At 37.0% G+C, this 27,131-nt stretch overlaps 1 protein-coding gene across 19 annotated transcripts in view; it reads left to right on the top strand.

Moving 5' to 3' along the window:
* Nucleotides 1–27,131, top strand: part of UNC79 (unc-79 homolog, NALCN channel complex subunit) — a 315,670-nt gene that overhangs the window by 75,855 nt on the left and 212,684 nt on the right. For 6 of the 19 annotated variants that reach the window (XM_053224869.1, XM_053224872.1, XM_053224873.1 and 3 more), the window contains exons 1-3: nt 496–16,579; nt 17,328–17,448; nt 24,377–24,681. In XM_053224869.1, coding sequence (XP_053080844.1) covers nt 16,477–16,579; nt 17,328–17,448; nt 24,377–24,681 — 529 coding nt within the window. In that variant the 5' untranslated portion in view covers nt 496–16,476. Of the gene's footprint in view, nt 1–494; nt 16,580–17,327; nt 17,449–22,863; nt 22,882–24,376; nt 24,682–27,131 lie in introns of those variants that run through there. The other 13 variants (XM_053224871.1, XM_053224875.1, XM_027066490.2 and 10 more) reach the window with 5 other exon arrangements.

Consider the following 27,131-nt stretch of genomic DNA (forward strand, 5'->3'; position numbering starts at 1 on the left):
AGGCTCTGGGCTGATGGCTCAGAGCCTGGAGCCTGTTTCTGATTCTGTGTTTCCCTCTCTCTCTGCCCCTCCCCCGTTCATGCTCTGTTTCTCTCTGTCCCAAAAATAAATAAATGTTGAAAAAAAAATTAAAAAAAATAAAAATAAAAAAATTGATAGTAAATTCCCCATTTTTTTCATATGTAGAAAAAAGAAGGGCAGGGGAATAAAATAGCATCTATCTTACAAGCTTGTTGTGAGGCTTACAAGAGTTAAAAGGCTAAAATGCTTAGAACAATGCCTGGGACATAGTAAATACTAAAGACATGTTATAATTTTAAGAGTTTCAGAGAGTTTCTAAAGAGTTATGCTTTTATATTTACTTATTGCTCTATTTTGATCAAGTTAGAGAAAATATTGTATGATGGGCTGAATTGTTCTTTTTTTCAAAATGTTTACTTATTTATTTTGAGAGAGAATGTGTGTGGGAGGGGCAGAGGGAGAGGGAGAGAAAGCAGATTCCATGCTCAGCATGGAGTCTGACCTGGGGCTTGATCTCACCATCCTGGGATCATGACCTGAGCTGAAATCAAGAGTCAGCTGCTGAACTGACTGAGCCACACAGACATCCCTGGACTGAGTTATTTTTGAGAATTACCATGTGTATTCTGAGTCATGGCACATCTGACTTTTAACCCCTGATGGGTCATGAATCTCAGCTTGGACTTTCATGAAAGACAGTGTACTTTAACAGAAAAGCAGGATCCCAGATATTTCCTAGAGTTTGTCTATGTAGCCAGACATTTACATTTCCAGACAGTGCTGTCTATAATTCATCTTCTTATTTGGGCAGTTCTGGGATATCTATATTTCCTTAGGTAGTAGAATTTATTTTCGGCGCAATCCTTTCCTTTTAAAATGGAGCCACATTGATTGATTGATGGATTGATGGTTGATAACTCAGATACGTCTTGAGTGTTGTACTTAGATGTAGAAACATAAATGATTCATAGTCATCAGCCTCTGTATATCTCTGACATTATTTCCACCACATAGTTCCTCAGTTCCTCAAAAATCTGTGATTATAGAGAGTGCAGTACAGTTTAGTAGTGATAGATTAAAACATTCTCTAGTTTTCATCTGCTAAATCTGTATCTGGGTTTATATTTCCTTGAACAAATCAGTGATGTTCCTGTTCCCCACCCTCCACCCTCACCCTTGTAGTTTCAAGTACAGTATTCAGATGTCACATCAGAAGGAAGATACAAATTTGTGAATCTCTCTTTGGGTGGGGTGGGAGTTACTTAAGATTTGGCCTCTTAGGTTCTTCAATTTCAAAATCTTGATCTGAGGAGGTTGCTCAATAAACTTTTAAAAGAAACTTCTATAACCTGACTTGATTGCATTAAAATAGAATGGAGCTCCATATTCCATGTCAGATCATTGCTAATATCCAACACAACACTCAATTTGAAGAAATTCACTGCCTTTATCATTTTCTCCATCACAGCATGGAATCTTTCATAGTTCCTAGAACAAACTCTCCTGACCAGTAGTGCAATAAAAACTCGAACAGTAGTCTTCTCTTTTGACTTGAATACATTGCTTTTTCCCTTTTCTTTATTACAAGTGCCCCATCTCTGGCAAATGCAGTATTTCCATGTTAAGACCTTTTCTACTTGGCAAGTGGTTAGGTCTCACTAATTCATGCATGAAAGCACTGGGTGATTTTATGTATCTATGTGTTTTTTTAAAAAAGTGCTGAAAAATGTATGGTGGGCTACAACTAGTTCAGTTGTTTCTCTTTATAGGTGACATGTCAGAAAGTGGCTCTATCATTTACTTCCTATGTGACCTTTGGCAAGTTAACCTCCAGAGCTTTGGTTTTTCTCATTGGTAATATGGGAATAATAATAGTAATACTATTGTTTTTGTGTTTATGACACAAAGTAAATACTCAGAATTTAGAATTATTATTGGGATTATTGTGACCCATAAGACGATGATTATGTCTTTCTTATTGTTGATTTATTCACAGTTCAAAGTTCCTCGCACATAGTGAGTGTTCAATCAATATCTAATGAATAAGAATATTGATATTTTTTCCTTTCCCTTTGTTGCCTAACTTTTACTTGATATCTAAAATTCCCTTCAACTCCTGACTTACAGTGTTTCTTAAAAGTTAACTGCACAGAAATGTAACTGAATAATGTATGTGGAAGTGCTTTAAACAATGTAAATGGCTATACAAATGTAATTGATGATGAGAATGTAATGATACACAATGTAATGATGTTGATGGTATTGGCCTCACTTGCCAAAGAACAGAAGTGTTCTTTGCTGATCTACCCTGTCTGCTGAAAGTTCCAGGTAATGTTTGCCACCTGGAACTAAAACCCACTGAGGAACATATATGTAAGTACATGAATATTTGGATGAATTAACAATGAAATTTGTGACATTTGAATTTTTTTGCTTTTGAAGGGAGATTTGACTCTTTTAGCTCTCTAAATAGGTGTATCCTTTTCCATCACTCTTCATTTGTATTTTTTATGAGGTTTTGCTTTCATTTGAAGAGGATGACCTTCCTCAAAGAAGGATCATCCTTTGATCAAGGATTTGCAAAGAGCTTTGGTTTCTTGCTAGACCTCCCAAACAATTGTTCTCCTCACATCTCCACTTTGGAATGTCTTTATTATTAGCTATATTTGTTTTTTATTCTTTAAAAATGATAGGTCTCTGAATATAAAACTAGATTTTAGTACCAAATGCAGTAGTAGATTGTGTGTGTGTGTGTGTGTGTGTGTGTGTGTGTGTGTGTGTGTGTGTAGGAGGTTATGCTTAATTTTGTTGATGAAATATCACTGCTGTGTTTTCTTTACTCCACAGATTATTCCTTTTTAAGGTTCAGAGTTTTGGACTGGGAAAGGGAAAGGAGAAAGATCCCACGTGTGGCTGCTAATTATAGTTGCAATTTATTGTCTGCTATGTGCCAGTAATTGTGCTAAGTAGTTTATTAATGTAATATTTAAAAACCCTTGTGGCAACCTTGTGAGACAGATATCATTATCCCCATTTTATAGGTGAGGAAATTGAGGCTCATAGAAGTTCATTACTTTACCCAAGTTCTCATAGTCAGTAAGTAGAAGAGCCTGAATTCAACTGAGCTAGGTTTCAGTTTAGCTGACCCCAGTCTTTCTGCTTTTAACTCTTGGTTCCTCCATCTTTCTGTCTATAAAATGGAACTTTTTATGTGTGAAAAGCTCCAGTTGTTGGAGGTGATGTAAGGAACAGGGTTGAGATGTGGCTTGTAGCTGCAGACAATTACAGGTATATAATGAAATAAATACTGAGAGGCTTGGAGGAGCTGGTATGTGGGGCAGAGATGCAGATGAGACCACAGGCCCAAACTCTCTGTGTTCTAGAGCCTCCTTAGGAGCCTGGTGAGTGCATAATGAAGTTGTGATACCAGAAGGGAATGATGAAGGGATGCAGATGCAATTCGTGAAATGCCCCTTGCAAATCTTGTTTGACCCCTGATATTAAGAGATTTATTTGTGAATTTTATTGGGTGTGGTAGTAGTATTCAATTATATGTGTCTTTATTAGTTGGAGATTATATTAAAGTATTTATAAGTGGCATAGTCTGATGAAAAAACAAATGTGATAGTGTAGTGTTGGGTACAAGGCTTTGTTTTACTTTTCTTTCTACTATTACGTATTTACAGTTTCCATAGTAAAAAGTAAACAAATAAAAAGACCAAAACCTAACTCCATCACCCCAAACTCCACATGAAAATAAAGGATAGACAGACATTAAATACAAGGAGGACTTTCAAGTGCAACGAGCTGAATTTAGGCTCAGTGGGCAGTAGACAAGACTCTAAATTCTGGTCTGTTGGTAGAGCCTTATTCCCAACCAAAGTTCCCTCAGCTTGACTTCTTTACCAATATCAGAGCTTCAAGTTGTGCCTTCAAATGGGGTAGTCTGGCACCTCTGCCCTCGGAAGTTCTCTATGGTCCTTATGTAGTGGAGGAAGTGACTCTAATTTATTCTGAATAGATTAGGACCAATTTTAGCTGTGCCAAGCCCTGTATATTTTCTACTTCTCCTGAAATTATTTTTGCCAATTATCCTTCCTAAGGGTATGCTTCAATGGAGGGTATCTCACTTTCCTGAACCTGGGGGTACATAGCTCTAGTCTTCAGTTGAGACTGACTCAGAGGATAAGGACTATTTATATTCCTCTGCCCTGATTCTGTTCCTTGAGCTGGTCAGGTGAGAATGGGGCACATATTGTCCTATGATTATAAGGTCATGCCTGGTTTCTCACACAGTTAAATTTTTAGAGCGGGGCTTTCTGTCTGTTCCTCTTGACTCTTGGAGTAGGTAATTTTTTGCTCTCTCTCTCCATCTGTGTAGACACAAGTCCATCCTCAGCCCTTTAGTCAACTTTCAACCAGATCCCCAAGATGGCTAGTGGTGGAACTGGGGACTGTGGAAGAAGGTGATACAGTAGTTCTTGTGATATAAATTGTCCTTCCTACAAGAAATAGGAAAAAGAGGTAGAGAGAATTAGTGTCATATCCAAGATCCAAAACCAGCCCATGAAAGGCATATAAACTTGAAACAGCTTTGCTACCAAGAATCATGTGATATATGAATTCATTCATTCATTCTTGTTCATCAGACGTTTATTTAGAACCAGATACTTACTAAATTCTGGGAATGCAAAAATGAAAGAGACAGTTTCTGATCTCAAGGACCTGATAGCCTAGTGAGGAGACAGTGAATGAGTTAATGATTATAGAATATAGTGGTAAGTGCTGTGATAGAGGGAAGCCTTGTGTGCTATGAAAGCACCAAAGAGATGTATCTTGTGGTAGGGTGGGTTAGTTATCTATAGTGGAAGTGGTTACAACTGAGCTTTGAAGAATTATTAGGAGTTGGCCAGGCAGACAAGTATGGATTGCATTCCTGCAGAGACAATAGTGTACAAAACTATGGAAGGGTAAAAGCAATATGAATTGGGATTTTTGCAAGTCATTATGGCTACACTGTGATACATATGGAAGAGACAGTTGAAGCTTGACAGATGAACAGGGATCTGTTCATGTTGGACTCTTCTAGCTAATTGCTTGGATTTCAACCAGCAGGAAATGAGGAATATTTGCATTTTAGAACCATCACTCTGGAAGATCTTGTGAAAAAGGGATCTTAAGGGTTTCCGTCTGGATATCACAGCAATAATCTCGGAAAGAGCTTTTGCAGGCTTAAATTAAGGTGATGTCAGTGCAGTTAGAGAAGAGAGTAGATTTTAGAGCTGATTTCTAGATAGAACCAATTGGACCAACAAGTAGAATCTTAATGGGGCGCCTGGGTGGCTCTGTTGGTTAAGTGTCTGACTTCAGCTCAGGTCATGATCTCACGGTTGTGGGTTCGAGCCCTGCGTTGGGCTCTGTGCTGACAGCTCAGAGCCTGGAGCCTGCTTTGGATTCTGTGTCTCCTTCTCTCTCTGCCCCTACCCCGCTTGTGCTGTGTCTCACTCTGTCTCTCAAAAATAAATAAATGTAATTAAAAAATTAAACAAAAAAGTAGAATCTTAAGGACGTGGGAGACAAAAAAGTCATCTCTTAAGATATGCAAGGTGATTAAGAAGGATGTCTGATTCTTTACTGATCCTCTAATTATGAGAAGAAATGAAAAAGGTATGAGGCATACTTTTTTACTTCAACCATTGTGGTAAATATTTATAGTACTCCAAATTTGTAAAGTATGTCCAGGCCTCTTTATTTATGTCTATCATTTCTCAGTGAAAGCTTAGCTGAAAAGAAGATGAATAGTTTAAAAGGGAACAATGACAGCAAATCCATAAAGTCTTGGACTTTACGTAGCAGCAGAAGAAACCAATAAAAATTAAGATGGAATTAGGGTATATGCTTTCAAGTCTATAACATTAATAACCAGCTTATAAAGAATATGGGGGAAATACTATTTTAATTTCTCATTTGGCAAAACCAGAACAGAACAAATCAAAACAGACAAGCAAGAACCCCTGAGGCTCAGAGATATTAAGTGACTTGCTTGAGGTCACACGTTGGTGTAGGTGGGAACTCACACTGCATCTCAGAGCTGTCTGCAGGACATTGTGACAACTCCAAGACAGTTACCCAGAATGTTTAGGGTTCAAGTCATGAGAAGGAAAATGAGTGGTTCACTTGAAGAAAAAATGAGTAAATTTTGCAAATGATAATGAAGAACCTATAAATATTTTGGAATATATCAAGGGAAATGATTATTTGGAGTTGGGAGGAAAATATGAGAGATGGGAGGAAAATAAATTATGAAAAAATTTCTGCACTATTTACATTTTTTAAGCCTTTGTTATTTTTTAAAATTTAAATCCAAGTTAGTTAACATATAGTATAATAATAATTTCAGGAATAGAATTTAGTGATTCATCACTTACAAGTAACACCCAGTGCTCATCCCAACAAGTGTCTTCCTTATTATTAGCTGTGGGTCTTTCAGATATGGCCTTTATGATCTTGAGGTTTGATCCTTCTATCCCGACTTTCCGGAGGGTTTTTATTGAGAAAGGATGCTGTATTTTGTCAAATGCCTTTTTCTGCATCTATTGAGAGGATCATGTGGCCCTTATCCTTTCTTTTATTAATGTAATGTATCACACTGATTGATTTTCATATATCAAACTAGCCCTGAAGCCCAGGAATGAATCCCACTTGTTTGTGGTGAACGTATTTAGTGTATTGTTGGATCCAGTTTGCTAGTATCTTGTTGAGAATTTTTGCATCCATGTTCATCAGGGAAATTAGTCTGTAGTTCTCCTTTTTAGTGAGGTCTTTGTCTGGTTTTGGAATCAAGGTAATGCTAGCCTTGTAGAATAACTTTGGAAGTTTTCCTTCCATTTCTATTTTTGGAACAGCTTCAAAAGAATAGGTGTTAACTCTTCTTCAAATGTTTGGTAGAATTCCCCTGGAAGCCATCCAGCCCTGAATTCTTGTTTGTTGGGACAATTTTGATTAGTGATTCAATTCTTTACTGGTTATGGGTCTGTTCAAATTTTCTATTTCTTCCTGTTTCAGTTTTGGTAGTTTATATGTTTCTAGGAATTTGTCCATTTCCTCCAGATTGCCCAATTTGTTGGCATATAATGGCTCATAATATTCCTTTATTATTGTTTGTATTTCTGTAGTGTTGGTTGTAATCTCTCCTCTTTCATTCTTGATTTTTTTTATTTGGGTCCTTTTTCTTTTTGATCGATCTGGCTAGAGTTTACCAATTTTGTTAATTCTTTTAAAGAAGCAGCTCCTGGTTTCATTGATATTTTTCTTTTATTTCGATATCATTGATTTCTTCTCTAATCTTTATTATTTCCCTTCTTCTGCTGGTTTTGGGCTTTATTTGCTGTCCTTTCCCCAGCTCTTTTAGGTACAGCGTTAGGTTGTGTATTTGAGACATTTATTCCTTCTTTAGTAAGGCCTGGATTGCTATATACTTCCCTCTTATGACTGCCTTTGCTGTGTGTCCCAGAGGTTTTGTGCTGTGGTGTTATCATTTTCATTGGCTTCCATGTACTTTTAGATTTCCTTTTTAATTTCTTGGTTAACCCATTCATTCTTTAGTAGGATGTTCTTTAATCTCCAAGTATTCATGATCTTTCCAAATTCTTTCATGTGGTTGATTTTGAGTTTCAAAGTGTTGTGGTCTGAAAATATGCAAGGTATGACCTCAATCTTTTTGTACTTGTTGAGGGCTGGTTTGTGACCCAGCCTGTGATGTATTCTGGAGAATGTTCTATGTGCACTCGAGAAGAATGTGTATTCTGCTGTTTTAGGATGAAATGTTCTGAATATATCTGTTAAGTCCACCCAGTCCAATGTGTCATTCAAAGCCATTGTTTCCTTGTTGATTTTCTGTTTACATGATCTGTCCATTGTTGTAAGTGGGGTGTTGAAGTCCCCTATTATTATGGTAGTATTATCAATGAGTTTCTTTATGTTTGTAATTATTTTATTTATATATTTGTGCGTCCATGTTGGGGGCATAAATATTTACAGTTGTTAGATCTTCTTGATGGATAGACCCCTTAATTATGATATAATGCCCTTATTCATCTCTTGTTACAGTCTTTATTCTAAAATCTAGTTGGTCTGATATAAATATGGCTACTCTAGCTTTCTTTTGACAGCCATTAGCATGATAAATGGTTCTCCATCCCCTTTCAATCTGCAGGTGTCTTTAGGTCTAAAATGAGTCTCTTGTAAGGAGCATGCAGATGGGTCTTACTTTGTTATCCATTCTGATACCCTATGTCTTTTGATTGGAGCATTTAGTCCATTGACATTTAGAGTGAATTCTGAAAGATATGAATTTAGTGCCATTGCGTTGCCTGTAGAGTTGGTGTTTCTGGTCATGTTTTCCAGTCCTTCCTAGTCTTTGTTGCTTTTGGTCTTTTTTGTTTTCTTTTGTCTTTTCTCCACTCAAAGAGTCCCCCTGAAGATTTCTTCAGGACTGGTGTAGTGCTCATGAACTCCTTTAGTTTTTGTTTATCTGGGAAATTCTTTATCTTTCCTTCTATTTTGAATGACAGCCTTGCTGGATAAAGAATTCTTGGCTGCATGTTTTTCTGATTCAGCACATTGAATATATCCAGCCACTCCTTTGGGCCTGCCAAGTTTCTGTGGATAGGTCTGCTGCGAACCTGATATGTTGTCCTTATAGGTTAAGGACTTTTTTTCCTTGCTGCTTTCCTAATTCTTTCCTTTCCTGTCTGTGTGTTTTGTGAATTTGACTATGATATGCCTTGTTGATGGTTGGTTTTTGTTCAGTCTAATGGGAGTTCTCTGTGCCTCTTGGATTTTGATGTCTGTGTCCTCCCCCAGATTGGCAGTTTTCTGTTATAATTTGCTCACATAAACCTTCTGTTCCATTTCCTCTCTTCATCTTTTGGGCCTCCTACGATTTGGATGTTATTCCTTTTTAATAGTCATGAGTTCTCCAAGTCTTGTGTCATGTTCTTTTGCCTTTGTTTCCCTCTTTTTTTTGCTTAATTATTCTCCATAATTTTATATTCTATATCGCTGATTCGCTGCTCTGCTTTGTCCATCCTTGCCATCACGACATCCATTCGAGATTGCTTCTTGGTTATAGCATTTTTAATTTCGTCCTGACCAGATTTTATTTCTTTTACCTCCACAGAAAGGGATTCTATGCTTTTTTCAACCCTAGCTAGTATTCTTATTATCGTGGTTCTAAATTCTAGTTCAGACATCTTGCTTATATCTGTGTTGATTAAGCCCTGTCTGTCATTTCTTCCTGTTCTTTATTTTGGGGTGAATTCCTTCATTTTGTCATATTGGAGGAAGAAAAAAATGAATAAAATAAAACAATAAGAATTAGAAATTAAAAACAAAACAAAAAAGTAAACGAAGCTAGATCCTAGGTACATTTTGGTTTGCTTGTTGAAGGAAGCTCACAGTTTGAGTTTTTAAGGAGTCTTCATGTGGTGAAGCTATGTTCTCTGCTTCAGTCTCACCAGCTACAATCAAGATATCAGCTGGGCTGCATTCTTATGTTCTGTGTTCACACAAGAGACACAGGAAAACTGAGTAAACCTCCACTATTTACATTTTCTACTAACACATTTTTATCTAGAAATTATTTATTTGCATAAATGTCATTAGCATTTTAAAGAATTTATTTAGAGAGTATTAATAGGATATAACAAAGGTGACATTTAAACTTTAATTCATTTTAACCGCTGTGTTAAACATCACATCACATTTTAAAGATGAAATGTGTTAAACATTTTAACCATCTCTTATGTACCTAGCATTGTGACAAATTCTAAGGGAATTACAAATGGTATATAAGACAGTTATATCCTCAAAGGTATTAAGGTATTGTTAGGGTTACTATATTTGCAAACATGAAACTAATTTAGAACCATCTGGACCAGTTTATTATCAGTGATAAATTTATATAATGAAGTGACAAAATTTTTGAGGCAGATAATGAGTGCTCTGAGCAGTCAGGCAGAAAAGGGAGATGGTGATAATGTCTAGAGTCAACCAGAATGTCTAGAGTCAACCAGTCATGAATGGTGTGACTCTTAAGATGGGCCTTAAAGGATTAACAGGATTTGATTTTTCAAGAAGAAAATTGTGGTACCAATGAAGTAAACAAGTATCAGTTTGTGTTTTCTAAAAACAAAAGTAAAACTCATTTAGTTTTAATATTTCATCTGCTCACTGCAGTGTTCCTCAATGAAATACTGGAAACAACACAATCCTCAAATAGTGAAATAGGGGAAATATCAATATTTCCTTCCATATCATGAAATTAAATATTATTAAGCTCGTAAGAATAATTAAAGAACAGTGTGGCCTGAAGGAGAAGTCTGGCTTCTAGCCAGGAAACTATCTGCCACTTACTAGTTTTGTGTTTTGGGTGAGTCAGTTATGCTTGAGCTTTGGTTTATTCAATGTTTATTTATTTTTAAGAGAGAGAGAGAGAGCATGAGCAGGGGAGGGGCAGACAGACAGGGAGACAGAGAATCTGAAGCAGTCTCTACACTGTCAGTGCAGAGCCTGACCTGGGGCTCAAACTCACAAAGTGTGAGATCATGACCTTAGCCAAAATCAAGAATTGGATGCCTAACTGACTGAGGCATCCAAGCACCCTGGTTTAGTCAACATTAAATGGAAATGATAATAATCCCTCCATAATATTATTGTGAAGATTAAAAAATAATGTGTATGGAGCACCTGATAAATAGTGGACATTCAATAAACATTGTTCATTATTATTCATATGTGCATGACTGGTATATAAAGAGAAATAGTCCTTCTGAAGGAAGATGTCTTAATTCCTATGAAAAGCTTTAAAATGAGTATTTCTTGTCTGAGTCAGCAATTCTGTGACTAAAAATGTATTCTAAGGAGATAGCTGAAGATGTGTGCACATGTTTGAAAGGATATTCTTTGCAGCATTGAATAGAATAATGAAAAATAACCCCAAATCTCACAGATAGATGATCGGTGACATAAATTACAATTTACTTACATAAATAAAATGTACTTACATTAAAGTGATGATGTAGGAATGTATTTCTGATATAGAAAGTGAGGAAAACAGATTCTAAAGCTACAGAATACTCCCAATTTTATAAATTGAGTTTATGCAAAGAAAATTTCCTGGAAGGATAATACACCAGAATGTTAAGTATAGTTATCTCTGAATAGGGCGCCTTTAGTTAATTTTTATTTCTTCATTGAACTTAATATGAATTTTTTACTTTTATGGTAATAAGCATAGATTGATACAAATTTAAAAATAAGAATGGGTTGTTATTAAAAATACTTAGTGACATAGGAAAATACTTAAGATTTAAAGAAAAAATGATTTAAAACTTATGTACTATATGATCTTAATTTTGTTGAAGTATTTGTATATGCCTAAAATGAATGCCTGAATTTTGTCCTTGTGGATGTTTCTCTCCACATGTAGCAAAGCTTCTAGCAAATGGTGGGGCTAGGAGCAGAGCAGAGATTAGACTTGCATACACCTGGATAAAATTCATCACTTTCTCAGATTCCTTTCTGTGTTTTCTTTATTTTTATCACAGCTTTAACAGTTGGCTTTCTTGGCTATTTTCATAAAGAAATAGAGTTTAACCACTGGGAAAACCCACTGTCCCTCTCCCTCCCTTCTTTCCTTTCACCTTTTCTGGGACCCAGCAAATTCAGCATTCCTTGGGCACTCAGGGATATATAATGGAGAACAAAAGACCTAGTTTTTGGAGCCTATTGTCCACTTGGAAGAGACAATAAAAAAATCACCAAAATATGTGTTAAAAATTGTGTTGACTATGGGGAAAAAAAAGCATAGGGTATGATGACAGAGCAAAATGAAGGTGGAGGAAAGGGAATCAGTTTAGACAGGGAAGTCAGAGAAGACCTCCATTAGGAAGTTATATTTTAAGTCAGCCTTGAAGTAGAAGTAGTAGTTAGCCAGACAAACATGGAGAGAAAAGCATTGTAGGAAGAGGGACAAGTACATATAAAGGTTTTTAGGCAAAAAGTAGCTTTGCCATTTCAAAAAACTGGAGCAAGAGCCAGTATGTCTGACTGTTAAGGTATGATGCAAAGTTGGAAGGTAGGCAGGGACCTGGTATAATATGTTAAGGATTTTAGATTTTGTTCTGAGGGCAATGGGAAGCCACTGAAGGATTTGCATGAAATAGTTTATATTTTATTTATTTATTTATTTATTTATTTATTTATTTATTTATTTATTTATTTAAAGTTTATTTATGTTGAGAGAGAAAGAGTGTGTGTGTGTGTGTGTGTGTGTGTACATACACGTGAGTGCATGGGGGTGGGGCAGAGAGAATCCCAAGCAGGCTCTGCACTGTCAGCACAGAGCCTGATGAAGGGCTCAAACTTACAAACTGCGAGATCATGACCTGAGCTGAAGTGTTTGAGCTGAAATCAAGAGTCAGATGCTTAGCTGACTGAGCCACCCAGGTGCCCCTGAGACAGTTTATATTTTAGAAAAATCTCTTTGACTGCTCTGAGGAGAAAGAGCTGGAGAGAGGCAAGAGAGAACCAGGAAGATGAATAAGGGGCTTTCACAATTGATGGGGAGGTGATGGTGCCCAGTAACGATCATGAAGATAAAGAACAGAAGACAGATTGGAGGTATATTTTGGAGGTATATTATCCATTGACAGGATTTAGTGACAGGTTGGATTAAGGGTGTGAGAGAGAGGGAAAAGGAGCTGTCAGGATGATTCTCAGAATACTTTGTTGGAGTGACTTAGTAGATTGTATAGATGGTGGAATAGGTTTTTTGGGGGGGGGGGTAAAGGGTGAGATAAGTGTTCAGTGTGGAACATGTTTGCCTTTGTGATATCTGTAAGATTCCTAAGTAGAGAAATTGAATTGATGAGGTATGTTACTCAGAAGAGCTACCCATCTGGGATGGAGATACAAATTTAAGAGTAGTTGGCATAGATCGTGCTGCAGGCTCTATGGATGGGTGGGGTTGCCTGTGGATAGAATATGGAGACAGAGGAACAGAGAATCTAGGCCTGAGCCCTGGGGAATTCTCACATTAAACATCAAGTAATGGAGGAAGTAGTGGAGCTCAGTGAGGGGCTGCACTGGAGCAGTAAGGGGGAAGACTAGAATGTGGGGTTGCTGGGAAGCCCATGGGGGTGTATCAAGGAGGAAGGGATTGGCTGTATGGAATGGGCTAAAACATCCAGGAAAATGATGATGGTAAAGTGCCCATTGGATGTGGCAATGGGCTCCAGATGATGGTGGGAAAGGGGGATTCAGGGCAGTGGTGGTGGTGGAAGCCTGACAGGAGTGAGTCCAAGAATTGGAAGTGATGGAGAAATGAGAGAGTGTACACAACTCTTTATAATCTTGGCTCTGAAGAGAGAGGCCAGTGCTGGAGGGGAATGTCAGGTCAAGGGAGAGGGTTTTTGTTTCCCTTTAACAAGGGAGATTCTAGAGTTTATTTGGATGCTTATGGCCATGACTTAGTGGGAGGGAGAGTACTAGTGGTCTGATTGATTATGTTTGATTGGAAAAAGAAAGGAGATGCAAGTAGGCTTTGCTGTCTACTCTGTGTTGAGTTTGTACTAGGTACTATGCTAAGTGGTTGGCACAGTAAGTGATTAATATTCACAGTAACCCCATGAAGTTGGTATGATTATCCCTATTTTACAGATGAGGAAACAGGAGTTAAGTAGAAGTAGAACCAAAGTCTTAATCCAGAAGTGTTTGATTTCAGAGCTTAGACCCTTAGCTCTGGCTTATACTATTGGAGGATTTCCTCTATGGTGGTGTATTAGTTGGTTTCCTAGGGCTGCCATCACAAATTCCCACAAACCAGGTGGTGTAAACAACAGAAATTAATTTTCTCACTGTCCTGGGGGCCAGAAGTCCAAGATCAAGGTGTCGGCAGGTTTGGTTTCTCCCGAGGCCCGTCTCCTTGGCTTGCAGATGGCTACTGTCTCCCTGTCCTCACATGGCCTTTTCTCTGTGCACATGTATCCCTGGTGTCTCTCCTGTGTCCTAATGTCCTCTCTTTATAAGGGCACTTGTCAGACTGGATCAAAGCCTACTCCAAGGGTCTAATTTTTACTTACCACTTTAAAGGCCTTATTTCCAAATAGTCACATTTTGACATCAAGCCTTCAACCTATGTGTTTTGGGGGGGGGGGCACAATGCAGTCTGTAACAGATGACTTCTGTTTCCTTAAAACTGTAAGGAAAAGAGTAGGTGTGGGGGAGCTTTGAAGAATGTGGAGAGGGATGAAACAGTGATTGAAGAGGGTGGATAGGAGCTTACTACAAAAAAGGTAGTCTTACAGTCTTACAGTCAGTTGAGCTTGGAGATCGTTTGTTTATATCTCAATTATCTGAGGTTCTATAGCAATATTCTGGTAAATGATTGGAGGAAAGAGTAAGAACTCAGTGCTGCAGCGAGGCTGCTGGTTGCTCACATAGGCTTACTAACCAGCTACATGACCATTTTTTTTGTGTACAAAGTTGAAATGTAAATGCATTCTGTTCACATTCTCAGCATAATTACACATTACTGTATGTCAGGGACCTTTCTGGATATTCTCAAATAGTTGAAAACATGAAAGTTAAATAAATCTATGATTGCTAAGATTTTGTTGCATTTCACCAATGCAGAATTTAGCTTGAACATTTTCCAACAGGTTCTACAAGTTGTCTTTCATGATTACTCACCACTCTCTTTGTGCTTCTTTCTCTCCCCCTCTTTCTTTCTTCCCTGTTATCATCTTCACTCATCAGTTATTTATTGAGTATCTACTAGATGTCCGGCACTAGGGTAAAAAGAGTCAACAATCTAGTGTGGGAGTCACAGATGTATATATGCAAAAAAAAAAAAAAAGCCCCCAATTGGTAAGGGGTATTATTAAGGTAATAATTCATTTGTTCATTTATCCTGCAAATATATTGAGTTTTTACTGAGTGTCAGGCAGTGTGTTAGGCTTGGTATAGAGACAGGAGTAAGATACAGTTTCTGCCCTCAAGAAACTTACAACCTGATATACAAAACATAAACAGGTAAGTAAATAAAGACAATGCAATGTGACATCTGTAAAATATTAAAATCACTTCTCAAAGAAGGGAGTGATTCTTGTCTCTGCTTTCCCTTGCATGTTTGGATACCTGTTGAAAGGAGCCGTTGCTGCATTTTAACAAAAGGAACTATAAAAAGAATATCCATTCATTTCACCCGTGGTTCTAAATGCTTATTTTTGTTGTGTAGTGATGGTTTTGTAGCTCTTGAATTACAAGCAAACATCGAGTTTGGGATCTATGGCTTTTCTCTTCCCATGAGTTTATTGTCCACAGTTGACACCATCAACACCTTTTTTTAGGTGATAGGATGGTTAATGGTGTCCCTGAAATACTTGACAGAAACCTGCTGAATATTAAAGCTTGTGAAAAATCACAGTAACAGAGCACTCCTGTGGTGGTAGGTGAGCTGAGAACATATGCTAGCTAGAACATACCTCAAATATTTGGGACTTGGAACTATGTATTAATGGGCGAGGAGGTTCCCAGTAATGTGATTTTTTTTCAAAGGTGGTTAACAGCAGATCAAAAACACTGAGAAGAAAGTGGGTTATTATGTAATTGAAACATTCAAGTATCCCTTCTTTTTACCTCATCTCAGGAAAACAGTTATTTACAACCAAACATTTATGGGGTTCATTGAGATAACGGCTATAAACTTGTTGCTTTCTTCAGAGGTGATATGCTATACAAACTCAAGGTATTATTATCTGCAATATAGACTTCTTTTTGTGGGAAATGATAACCATATTATGGGATTAGTGCAGGTAGTAGGGGGGAGGAAAGGCATATTTGATCAATGGTATGTGTGGGATTTAGAATCAATGGTTAACCAAATAGCAGCTAAAAATTGCTTTGATATCATGCAACAAACACCCACTATCTGCATATTGACTTCATTTCAGATTCGTAATCTAGAGTATGTCCTAGTGGAAGGAACACAGGTTGGGAACTAAGGGTATAAATTCTGGTCTACCTCTGCCATTGACTACCTATGTGCCTCATTTTCCCTATCTTTAAAATGAAATGGTTATGAGAAAAGGTCGCTAAGGTCCCTCCAGTTCTATTTCATCATTCTGTGATTCTTCGCCTGTCAAAAGCATATGACTTTTTTTAAGTTGCTTACGCCAGCATTTCAGTTAGAATTGCATCCAGGAGTTTGTTTCCATGGGCTGTTGGGAACAGCAAGACCTTGCTTCTCCAGGACTTGATATGTCTTCTGTTAACTGCTGACAGTGAGCCATACCACCTAAAAGGCTCCCTTGGTAGCCTTAAAGATTGAAAGGACAAATGGACAGTGTTGAGAGCTCTGTGGAAGAAGAGACCTGAGAGACGGTGATCACCATGGCCCCTTGGGATTTGCAAAGAGGAATGACTAGCACTGGGCCATTCACTGCAGCCAGGTCAAAGGTCAGGTCAGGAATGTGGACAATGCTGGTGACTCCAGGTAGGTCTAGGAGGGTAAACAAGCCCATTGAGTCCCTCCTGCATCTTGAGAAGATCTGAGCAGCTCTGCTCAGAAAAGCTATTAGGAAGTTTTCTAATTTATGAAACTCCTTGGAAGGAAAAATGTGACGTTTATTTTTCATATTTTTATTACTATCCAGTCATTATATTCTTACTCAACACTCACCAAGTTACTCTCCTCTTAACGTATTCTCACAGTTCAAACATTCAGTAAACACACTACGTGCTTTTATGATCACATTGAGTTAAAAATCTGATTTTGACTGATGCCATTGTGCAACGGACTCCCTATATTTCAGGATTTTTGGAGTATTGTTGAAAGACCTTTGAGTTTTCTCCTTCAGTTTTAGTTAAGCAATCTTAAATATAATTCTCTGGTGGCAGAGACTTATATCTATTATTATTTTGATAATAAGAAGCTAACTTGGGGGTGATTATACAATGATTTGGAGCATTGCCTTTCTTAGTGATAAAAAAAGTTATGGAAGATTTGTGAATAGGATATTAAGCCAGATAACTTAAAAAAAAATTGTGTGCTGGATACAATTATAAGAAATTAAATTGTTTCTATCATGGAATTCCAATAAAATTCAGCATATTTTCCTTAAAATACTAATTAAATTCCTGTATCTAATCATTAAAAGAAAACCCAACAAGCTGTGTACCTAATACATATTACAAGATAATTTTTCTTTTTTTTTTTTTTTTTTTTTTTTGCTTTTATCTAGTTGCTTCCAAGATCCGGTACTTACAGGAATATCATAACCGGGTTCTTCACAACATTTATCCTGTACCTTCAGGAACAGATATTGCAAACACCCTGAAATACTTTTCTCAGACCTTGTTAAGGTAAGCTTTAAAATATCCTCTACTTCAAAAGAATTATTAGGTAGTTTTGCTGAATTGATTGGGACCTAAACTTTTATCGCACTGAAAGTTTTGAAGGGCCTTATGTTTTCTAGTGCTCTGCCAGAAGAGTCTGGACTCAAGTTCTCTGGGTGTATATAGCAGGTCAGCTCACAGGCCTAACTGAAAAAAAAAAAAGGGTTGCATGGCTACCGCCTGCTTTCCTCCACTTTACGTCTTTTCAAGAGATTTATACAGTGATAAAGGTTATATGTCTGGCATTAATATAGAATGAGATTGACAGGAGAATTTACATTGCTAAAATTAATAAGAAACATGGTCTTAAAGAAAATCAGAATTAAGTAGTGTTTTAGGTTCATCAATAGTATTTCCTGTTTCTTGAAGTATAATGTATGGTAATAACAATCTGTGCAACACTTCAAGCGTTCAACGTGCTTTACAATTGATGTGGAAATTCTGAGGAGGACGAGGAATGAAAAACAAATCCTGGATGCTTTTGCTATAAGACGGAGACAGGAGGGACCTATCTACTTCACAGTTCTCTTTAGGAAAAACAAGGGGAGCCTTTCCAGTAAAGACTCCGTGGTTTGGAAAATAACACTGAAGAATAAAGGGGAACGCTTCACTTTCCATTACATTCTAAGGCTTGGTCTCCCCATTACCATGATCTTCTCACTCCAAATCTGATATTGGAAACACACAACTTGACTTGCTACTATTTCTTTTTGCTGTGTAACAGCAATATTTTTGTGAGATAGGTATTAGGGAGGGAACACCAATTCCTACTGAGTGTAGTTGCCCTGGAGTCCCCGCTCGCGCAAGGCGAGCCTTTGGCAGTCTGAATGCTTTGTAGAAAGAAGTTTCACGCGTTTAAGTCAGCTGCTCGTCTTATATAGCCCTGCTCTTTGTTCTTCTTATTCTTTGGAGTATCTTGTCTTCTTTAGAACACTTGGTGTCCCTATTCTGTATTAAAGGGATTCTGTGTATCAGATTCATAGATTTCATACTTGCTTAGTAAGTAGAGGCGATTTCCCTTCTTTTCAAATTGCAGTGGGATTATTTGCTCAGTGTTCATTGAAATAATCAGTTTGTTTATATTGATATACAAGCATCTGATCCTGCTCTTTTGAATTCTCCTTTTGTCTTTGAGGTCAGGGTTCTCAACGGGAAACATTGTCCTTTATCACAAATTCTGGAAGTTCTCAAAGTGGGAGGCTTTTTTTCAGTAGCAAGCAGATTCTGAATTCACTTTGCAAAGAAACTGTGACATTTGTTGGCACTTTGAAGCCTACTGCTTAAGTCTTAGTCATTGTGTCAGAAAGTTTGGAAATTTAGGATACTGAAGTCATGTTTGCAAGACATGAAGTTTCCATTTTCTTGAGCCATGGATTATTAGGATATGATCATGGTTCATAGCATTTTAATGATAAAACTGGTGTTAAGGTAGTTTGTTCAAGTAGCTGTTGGAGAAGATTCTGTGCCATTGAGCTGAATCCATTTTCTTTTTAAAATTTATTTATGTAGATTCAAGTTAGTTAACATGCAGTGTAGTATTGGTTTCAGGAGTGGAATCCAAGTGCCCTCCTTAATGCCCAACATCCATTTCGTCCATGCCCCATTCCCCTCCCCTCCAGCAGTGCTCAGTTTTTCTCTGTATTTAAGAGTCTCTTAAGGTTTGCCTCACTCTCTGTTTTTATCTTATTTTTCCTTCTCTTACCCTATGTTCATCTGTTGTGTTTCTTAAGTTCCACCATTTTCAAGGGAGACAATATCAGCAGCTGCTTCTAATGGTAGTATTAACAATAACTACCATTATCATAGCAATATTGTATGATAATACTAGTAATTATATGTGTCAAACACTGTTCTAAGAACTATACATGTCATCTCATTTAATCCCTTATAATAATTATATGAAATAAATGTAGTATTATACCTATTTTACAGATAATGAAACTAAAGTGTAAAGCAGTTAAAGAAATTGCTCAGTCACCTATCTAGTCAGCATTGGAACCTGGATTTGACCCTGGTGGTTTTAATCCACAGCATATTCTCAATAATTACACTGTATTGCTTCTCCCTCATACTACTAGTTATCATGGTGCAAAGACACTTCTTTTAGTAAATACTTGGGTTTGGCCTTTGGGAATACCAGCATCCATTATGAGTTCTTGGCATAGTTTTGGTTTTCCTTGAGATTAAGGGAGGAAAGGCTGTGCTTAGTGCAAAGATTTGCCAACTTTTTGGAAGTTAAATTGAGCTGTACTTGAGGTGATCTGGATAGTGTTTTAATTCCCAGATGCTTTAGCTATCTCTCACTTAGCAATTTGTTGTGGATAGTAAGTCAGAGCAGAGTTGATAGCCTATAGGACACACTCACATGAAGTAGGAAGAAGAAAGAAAACAGTAAGAAGCATAACATGTCACAGGCTGAACTTCAGTGCTTAGAGGTTTCAACTCTTGGGCTGAACCCAATGCAATTTCTTTCTTCTTTTTTGCCTACCTCAGCATTAAAAAAATAAAAAGCAAAAAGCAAAAATAAATAAAAACCCCCAAAAAACCCCCGACAACAACCCCACAAAACCCAACGCAAAATTCTTTAATTTCTTTTGTTTATTGGAAATATAGAACTTACAACTATTGTCCTACATTGGACCAAACTATGACCACTTTCACTGTTGATATATATATATCCATAATAATATTTATATTTCTTAATTTTCTTTATGCTATTAGAAAATTCAAGACAGATAAGATGGTCTAGGTATTTGGTGTCCAAGATTATTGACAGTAAGAGTTTCTACTCACTAACAAGTTGGTTCCCTTTGCATTTTAGACGACTTTTACATTCAGAAGCACTTCTTGCTTTCAGAATGCAGATTCTTGGAAAGAAACAAGAAGAAAGAATTAGAGATGAATTCTCAGAGTAACCCTCTGTCTATTTGGATATTCTCAAGGAAGTTAAAATTATTATTATTTTGAGTAAAATCTGCAACTTGAAGTACCAGCAGCTTCATTTGAGCCAGAATTGCATTTTTAGAGGAATAGTCCTCTGGTATTCATGTGTGGCATGTGACTCTTACTGATTTCAGTAGACTTTGTACATATTCCCAAAGGCAGAGATTAGCCCAGGTGTTTAACCTCAATTAATTTAATCCACAGGAGAGGAGAGATTATGTGTTACTGTAATTAACTATATCAGTGGTTGAATAGTCCACATCTGTTCACTTAGCTCTTAATTAGACTCACATTGTAGTTCATGGGGGTTCCCTAAATTTTAGGTTAGTAGAAGATGAGTCTTACGTGGTATTCAGCTTACTAACCCTTGAGCCTAAAGCAGAGTTTGGTCCTTAGAAGAGGGTCAACAAATACTTGTTGAATTGAGTTGACTTTGGTCCAGATTTTATCCATTGCAGTAACCCTTCTAGAGCATTATTTCATCTAGCAGTGACCTGGGGTACTGGGTAAAATTTTGTCTGAGTGCTAACTTGTACTCATTTTAATTTAGTAGGGACCTAAGTATGGGAACAGACACACAATTTACATACAACTTCAGAGTTTAGTTTTTTGTTTGCTTTTAGTATTAGAAGGAACTATGAAGATCATCTAGTTTAATCCCCCCCTCATTGCTACAGAGGAGTCTGTCCATTTTACATTGAAAGCATTCTGGGGCCATATTTAAAATATCTAAGTTCTTCTTTAAGGATCTTGCCTCTTACCTGGCAGAATATTTAAAGGTTTCCAGTCTTCCTATGTCATGCAGTCTTTTGGAATTCCTTCCCCCAGATCTCTCTTCTGGTGCCATTCCAGCTGCTTGTGCATAAAATCTTTTTAACAATCATTATCTTTGGGGAAAACTACTTGCTGCTAACTCTTTAGAAAATGTTTGATATGTTTTTTAAAAGGGATTCTAGTCTCAGTTCAATAAGCTTAGTTGAATTGTAATTTTTACTTGCTTAGGAAGAAAACAGACCTTCCAATGACTGATTTGAAGTCCACAGAGTAGCTTTAGAGTATTGCATGATAAAGTAAATTTTATTTAGTGTATAGATTCAACTAAGATGTCAAAATTTATAAGCTTATAGAAAGTTTATTTGATGTATTATTTTTATGTGCTATAAATACCTCAGGGCAACTTTTCATCTTTCTCCATACCCACAGGGGTCTTCTCTTGGTTCCTCTTGATGTTGGAAGTAAACGTTTGATAAAGAGGATCTCAGGAGGGAAAAGGAAAGGTGAAAAGTTGGTTGCTGGGTCAAACTCTTCTGAGCAGGGCATTCTTAATGTTCTTTTTGGTTGGGTGTATAGTCCTCTGGGAAAGAATTTTAGATGGGGTAGATGGTTTTATCATTCCCGAGTTAGACAGTTTGGTTGGGGAAATAAGTTTTTTTTTTTCTGAATAAACTTCGCAAAACATCATAAAATCACAATGCATTGTACATTGATTCATGAGCCCTTCTTAAGTTTTACCACAAATGAAAACATTTCCTTACATTGAAACATGAATGGTAATTTAAAACTGGTTTCATGGATAATTCATTTCAGCCATTTTTTTCCTCAACCTCACCTACTTATTAAATCTAGAGGCAGTGAGAGAGAAGTTTTACTGTTTCAATGCTGACATTCTCCCTCCCTGCATGTATGAACTTGTTGCTGCTATCATTTGGGAACCCCACATATACAGGAAGGGAAAAATACCAAAATGGAGTCTCCAAAGTTGATTTGACTGGTGTCTTAAATTATATCCAACTTTGGAACAATACTGAAGTATACTCGAAAAAAATAATGTGCTATATTTCCCCCACCAAGGAACAGTTGATGACAGAACGGTACTTAATTTAAAGGATAGCATTAATATATGACATGTAGCTAATTTTATTCTCTAAGGCAAAATGTTGTTTTTCTATATCACTTCTAGAAGATCCACATCTTGTAATTTTGAAAAGATGTAGGTAGTAGGGTTAACTACTGAAATTTGGTTAGGACTGAAATTTGGGAAATAGTATTTCTAACTTATATCCATTATGATTCTAAAGGAATTTTCAGTGGGATAGAATCCTCCAGGATTCAAATAGATTTTTGGTGACTGGGCTTATCAAGAACATAACATTTAAAGGTGGTACATTTAGGAATAATCAAGTTATATGAGGAAACTATAAAATCTGATGGAAAATCTGATGGTACTGGAATGTTGATATTATCCCATTGTAAAGTATAAAGTATATGTATCTTACTTTAAGATAAATACATCACACACAAAAAAGGTTAATTTAATCCCTTTAAAAGTAAAAAAAAAACACTAAATCTTAAGTTATTTCTTGCTAAGAAGTATTACATAACTATTCTGAAATTATCTTTATTATTATTAATTGTTTTTCCCTGGACATTGGGTAACAGAAGACAAAGGAAATCGAGGTAAATTAGGCACATGGAAAATAAAAAGCATGTAGTCATTTTTCTTACATTGTAACATATTTTGCACTAAGAGTAAATAAAAATAAATGTCAATTTGAAATAGCAAGCATGCTCGACACTAACCAATTCTTCACACCACTGTAAAATTGTAAACGTAATATCATTAACTAAGAACTTAGTAATGTTTGATGCACATAGAGTAAGTGTAAAACAAGGTTATTTTTATGTAATGAAACATTTATAAATTGTTATCTATTTTGATTCACATATAAGTGTACTATATAAAAGCACTTTGTAAGCGCAGCAGAGATTATCATTATAATGTATAACTATTGTCTTTGATGATAAATAGTAAACCTAATTTTAAAAACTTAAAACATCTGGCCAAGCAGTTATTTCTTCTATTTTTAAATTAACAAGTTTTCTGCTTTATTGCTTTTACTAAAAGGCTTTTATTTAAAAATGAAGGCTAAAAGAAAGCTAGTTTATTTCTAGAGTTTATTTTTCTTCCCATTAAACTTTTTTTTTAACTTTCTAAATTATCTTTCCTTTAGTTTTTAGTGAGTTTTGTTGAATAATAACGTAAGTAGCAGCAGTAATATATAAGATACTATTGTATGATGTGCAGCTATATGGCAGATACTGCTTGCCTAGTCTTTAGAATTTTGAAGGTAACTATTTAATAAACCAATGTTTGTATTCATAGAATAAAATGTTTCCTCCCCAACATGCAAAATTAAAAAAAACACACATAAATAACCATTATCATTAGTTCACAAACCTATGCTACGGACCATCTACTATATATTATTTTATAGCTTTTCCAATGTAGTTTAGCTAACATTTTAGAAATATGTATTATTTCTAAATTCATATGCCTGTTTGAACTTCATTATCTCAAATGATACTGATAGAATGTCATGAAACAGTATCATAATATACATATAGACATTATTTTGATGCAATAAACATGTGATTTTTAAGACTTTCTTAATAAACACACATGTTTATTCTTTGCTAAAACATGTTTCTGCAAGTGCCATACCTATATTTTGCAGGTTTTTGTTTACCCGATTAAGGCAGTCTAGCTGAAAACTTCTTTTGCCTTGAAAGCTTGTTTTAATTAGTATAAAAGCCCTAATTCATTAGATGAAACCATTGTTTTTCCTTCGAGGAAACCTCTCCTTCACCAAACCGATAAACTGTAAAACATGGGTTTGGCACTGAAACATGCATTTTTATATTTTTGCTCCTTACTAACCAGATAACACATGAGATGCAATGCAATTTCCACGAAAGAAACCGTGCGTTATTGGTATTTCTGAGCACGAAGCTATGTGACCCCTACTCGATGTGTAGACACTGCTGGTGTGGCAATTGCATCTTATGTGGGATATATCTGGAGTTTTATTATTTGTTTTAGAGTGTCATTTCAATGTAATGTGCTGTTCTTTGTGTCTTTGTTGTCTCTTTTTTTTCCTTGTCCCCCCAACAGCATTTTGTCCCGCACAGGGAAGAAGGAAAACCAAGATGCCTCCAATTTGACAGTGCCCATGACCATGTGTCTTTTTCCTGTGCCATTCCCACTCACCCCATCTCTAAGACCGCAGGTCAGTTCCATCAACCCTACTGTTACTCGCTCCCTCCTTTACAGCGTCCTGCGAGATGCTCCCTCTGAACGCGGCCTGCAAAGTCGTGATGCTCACTTGTCAGACTACCCTTCTTTGGACTATCAAGGCCTCTACGTGACTTTGGTGACTCTTCTGGATCTAGTTCCTTTACTCCAGCACGGCCAACACGGTGAGCATTTAATCAAAATCTTTGAGAATGTAGTGTATGTTTATGGATGCTGGAGACCGTTGTTACTGTAATAAATTGCTTAAAAGGTCTTTGTGTGGCTAAAACCCTTCTTATATGGAAACTTAATTATGGCTTTTCCCATCCTGTCATTTTTCGCTCATTTATGACCAGAGGGATGTTACCCAGGTCGGCCTACATTTGGAGGGGAGTGGGCTGGAAGGATGAGTAGAGCTGTATTGGGAATTTACCTGCTTATCATGGAGGTGCTTGTTGGAATTATGATTTGTGGGCTAAGATTTAGAAAGCTGCCCCCCATAAAATGTAAGAGATGGAGCCTGAAGGGCACGTCAAATCCACTGACTAATCCTGTGATTTTTCGCGGCAAATCACAGAATCTCCCTGGGACTTACTTTTCCTGTCTTTTAAATCTGGGAGGTTCGATAAGAATAAATCTCTAAGAACTCTTCCAAATTTAACCAGCGATCACTGGTTATTATTACAAAGTGTTGGCGGTCGGTATGATATATGGTGCTGCTACAAGCTGTATGTGGCATATACTACACACTATTAGGGGTGCTTCAGGAGAGTGACCTGAGAGCATGCTTCTTTGCCTAATGCTTTCCCTTTCCACAGTGTGTTTTAGCCAATGTCATGATCTCACTTGCTTACCATTTTCTAACCCATAAAAAGGAGTACAATATCTCTTGTTTAACTATTCAGTATTATATTTGTGAGAATCAAATGGAAAACCATGCAGTAAGAAAAGGGATTTTTCCAGAGAATGAATGTTTAAAACATTGGTTAGAACAGCATTTTAACTTGAAAACACTGATAATTTGGTCTCTGGAAGTACGATACCCCAAGTTTCACCGTATAGAAAAACTGGAATTTGGGAAATGAGTGAGTTGTGGGAGTTATTTCACCCTTTACTTGCAGCTAGCTCTCCTAAGAGAATGCTTAATGGTTTATTAAGATGTGTTCCTAATTAAAAAATTTAAAAAAACCTACTTTCTTAAAAATGATGAAATAATGATTGTTGAATTTGTTTTTTTTCTTATATTTACAGTTCTGTATTATAGTGAATATAAAAAAATGTAGAAATTTGTAAATTTGCTTGTTGTGTAACTTTGTAGTTGTTTTGAGCCCAGTCACTTTTACTGTGATCCCTGTACCCACTCAGAATTTCAAAGAGATGACTCTCTGAACATAAGACTGCCAGAGCTTACTGTGGTGGTGCTCATCAGTAGTTTTCCTTTGTGACAACCTGTCCTGAGGTCACTGTAGACCTGCCTGGTCCTGGGCTGGGCCACTGTGTTAGAGCCCCTTTATTAAGATAAAAAGCATTCAGTTTGATAACTCACAATCCATTTAACTGCAATTTAACTGTGTTAAATTACAACAATTTCAGGGGGAATGATGTATATATTTGCTTTTTACCTACAACTATGTTGCGACTTTACTCTTCACTGTTATCTGTAGACTGTGTTCTCTGTTCTTAGAAGAGAGGAAAAAACTAGACTCTCCCTTAGAGGTAAAAAAAGCAGTTCAGCAGTGTTTCCTAACAACACTGGAATCACTGAGGGAGCTTGAATATGGAATTCTGGGTCCCACACTGGGATTTAGGAATAAGAATCGCTGAGGGGTGTGTCCTGGGGATCCAAATTTTTACTGAGCTCTCTGGGTGACTCTTTTGTGTACTGAGCATGTGAACTACCGTTCCAGGGCTCGAGGCGGTGTCTCCACATGGGGAAGGGCTGTGCACTGGTGAGAGCTGCATTCTTGACACAGTTCAGCTACCAGCTGTCAGGCGATCTTGGACCCTCATTTTCCTTCTCCGGGCCTCAGTTTCCTTACTTGAAAGATATTCCAGATTGGCTCTCAGGCCCCTTTCAACACTAATGTTCTGTAACTACGTTACAATGCAACTAAGGTGTCCTTTATGCACAGCCTCATTTAATTCTTAGTAAAACAACCTATGACTTTTACGTCTTATCAGCTTGAGGCCAAGGTTGACTGACCCTCACTCACCAGCGTGCAGGTGGCCTCATCCTCTCTGTTGTCAGTTGATGTGCTTGTTGAGATGGCAGGTTAATTCCATGATAGTTGGAAATAACATTAGGCATCAAAATTGCACTAAGAAGGTAAATCTGCTGCGAAACAAACAAACCCAATAATTTTCTTTTATAGTGGACAGGAAAGTGATCCACATCTTCCTTGTCAAGTCCTGACTGATGACACACAAATTGGGAGATCCAGAAGTATCAAAAGATATATTCAGTAGAGGTGTCTGAGTGGCTCAGTCGGTTAACACCCAACTCTTGGTCTCAGCTCAGGTCTTGATCTCAGGGGTGTGAGTTCAAGCCCTGTGTTGGGCTCTGCGCTGGGCATGAAGCCTACTTAAAAACAGAAAGATATATTCAGTATATTGGGATTTGGTGTACATGCATTCT

This window comes from Acinonyx jubatus, chromosome B3 (genome assembly GCF_027475565.1).
Source record: "Acinonyx jubatus isolate Ajub_Pintada_27869175 chromosome B3, VMU_Ajub_asm_v1.0, whole genome shotgun sequence".
NCBI lineage: Eukaryota > Metazoa > Chordata > Mammalia > Carnivora > Felidae > Acinonyx > Acinonyx jubatus.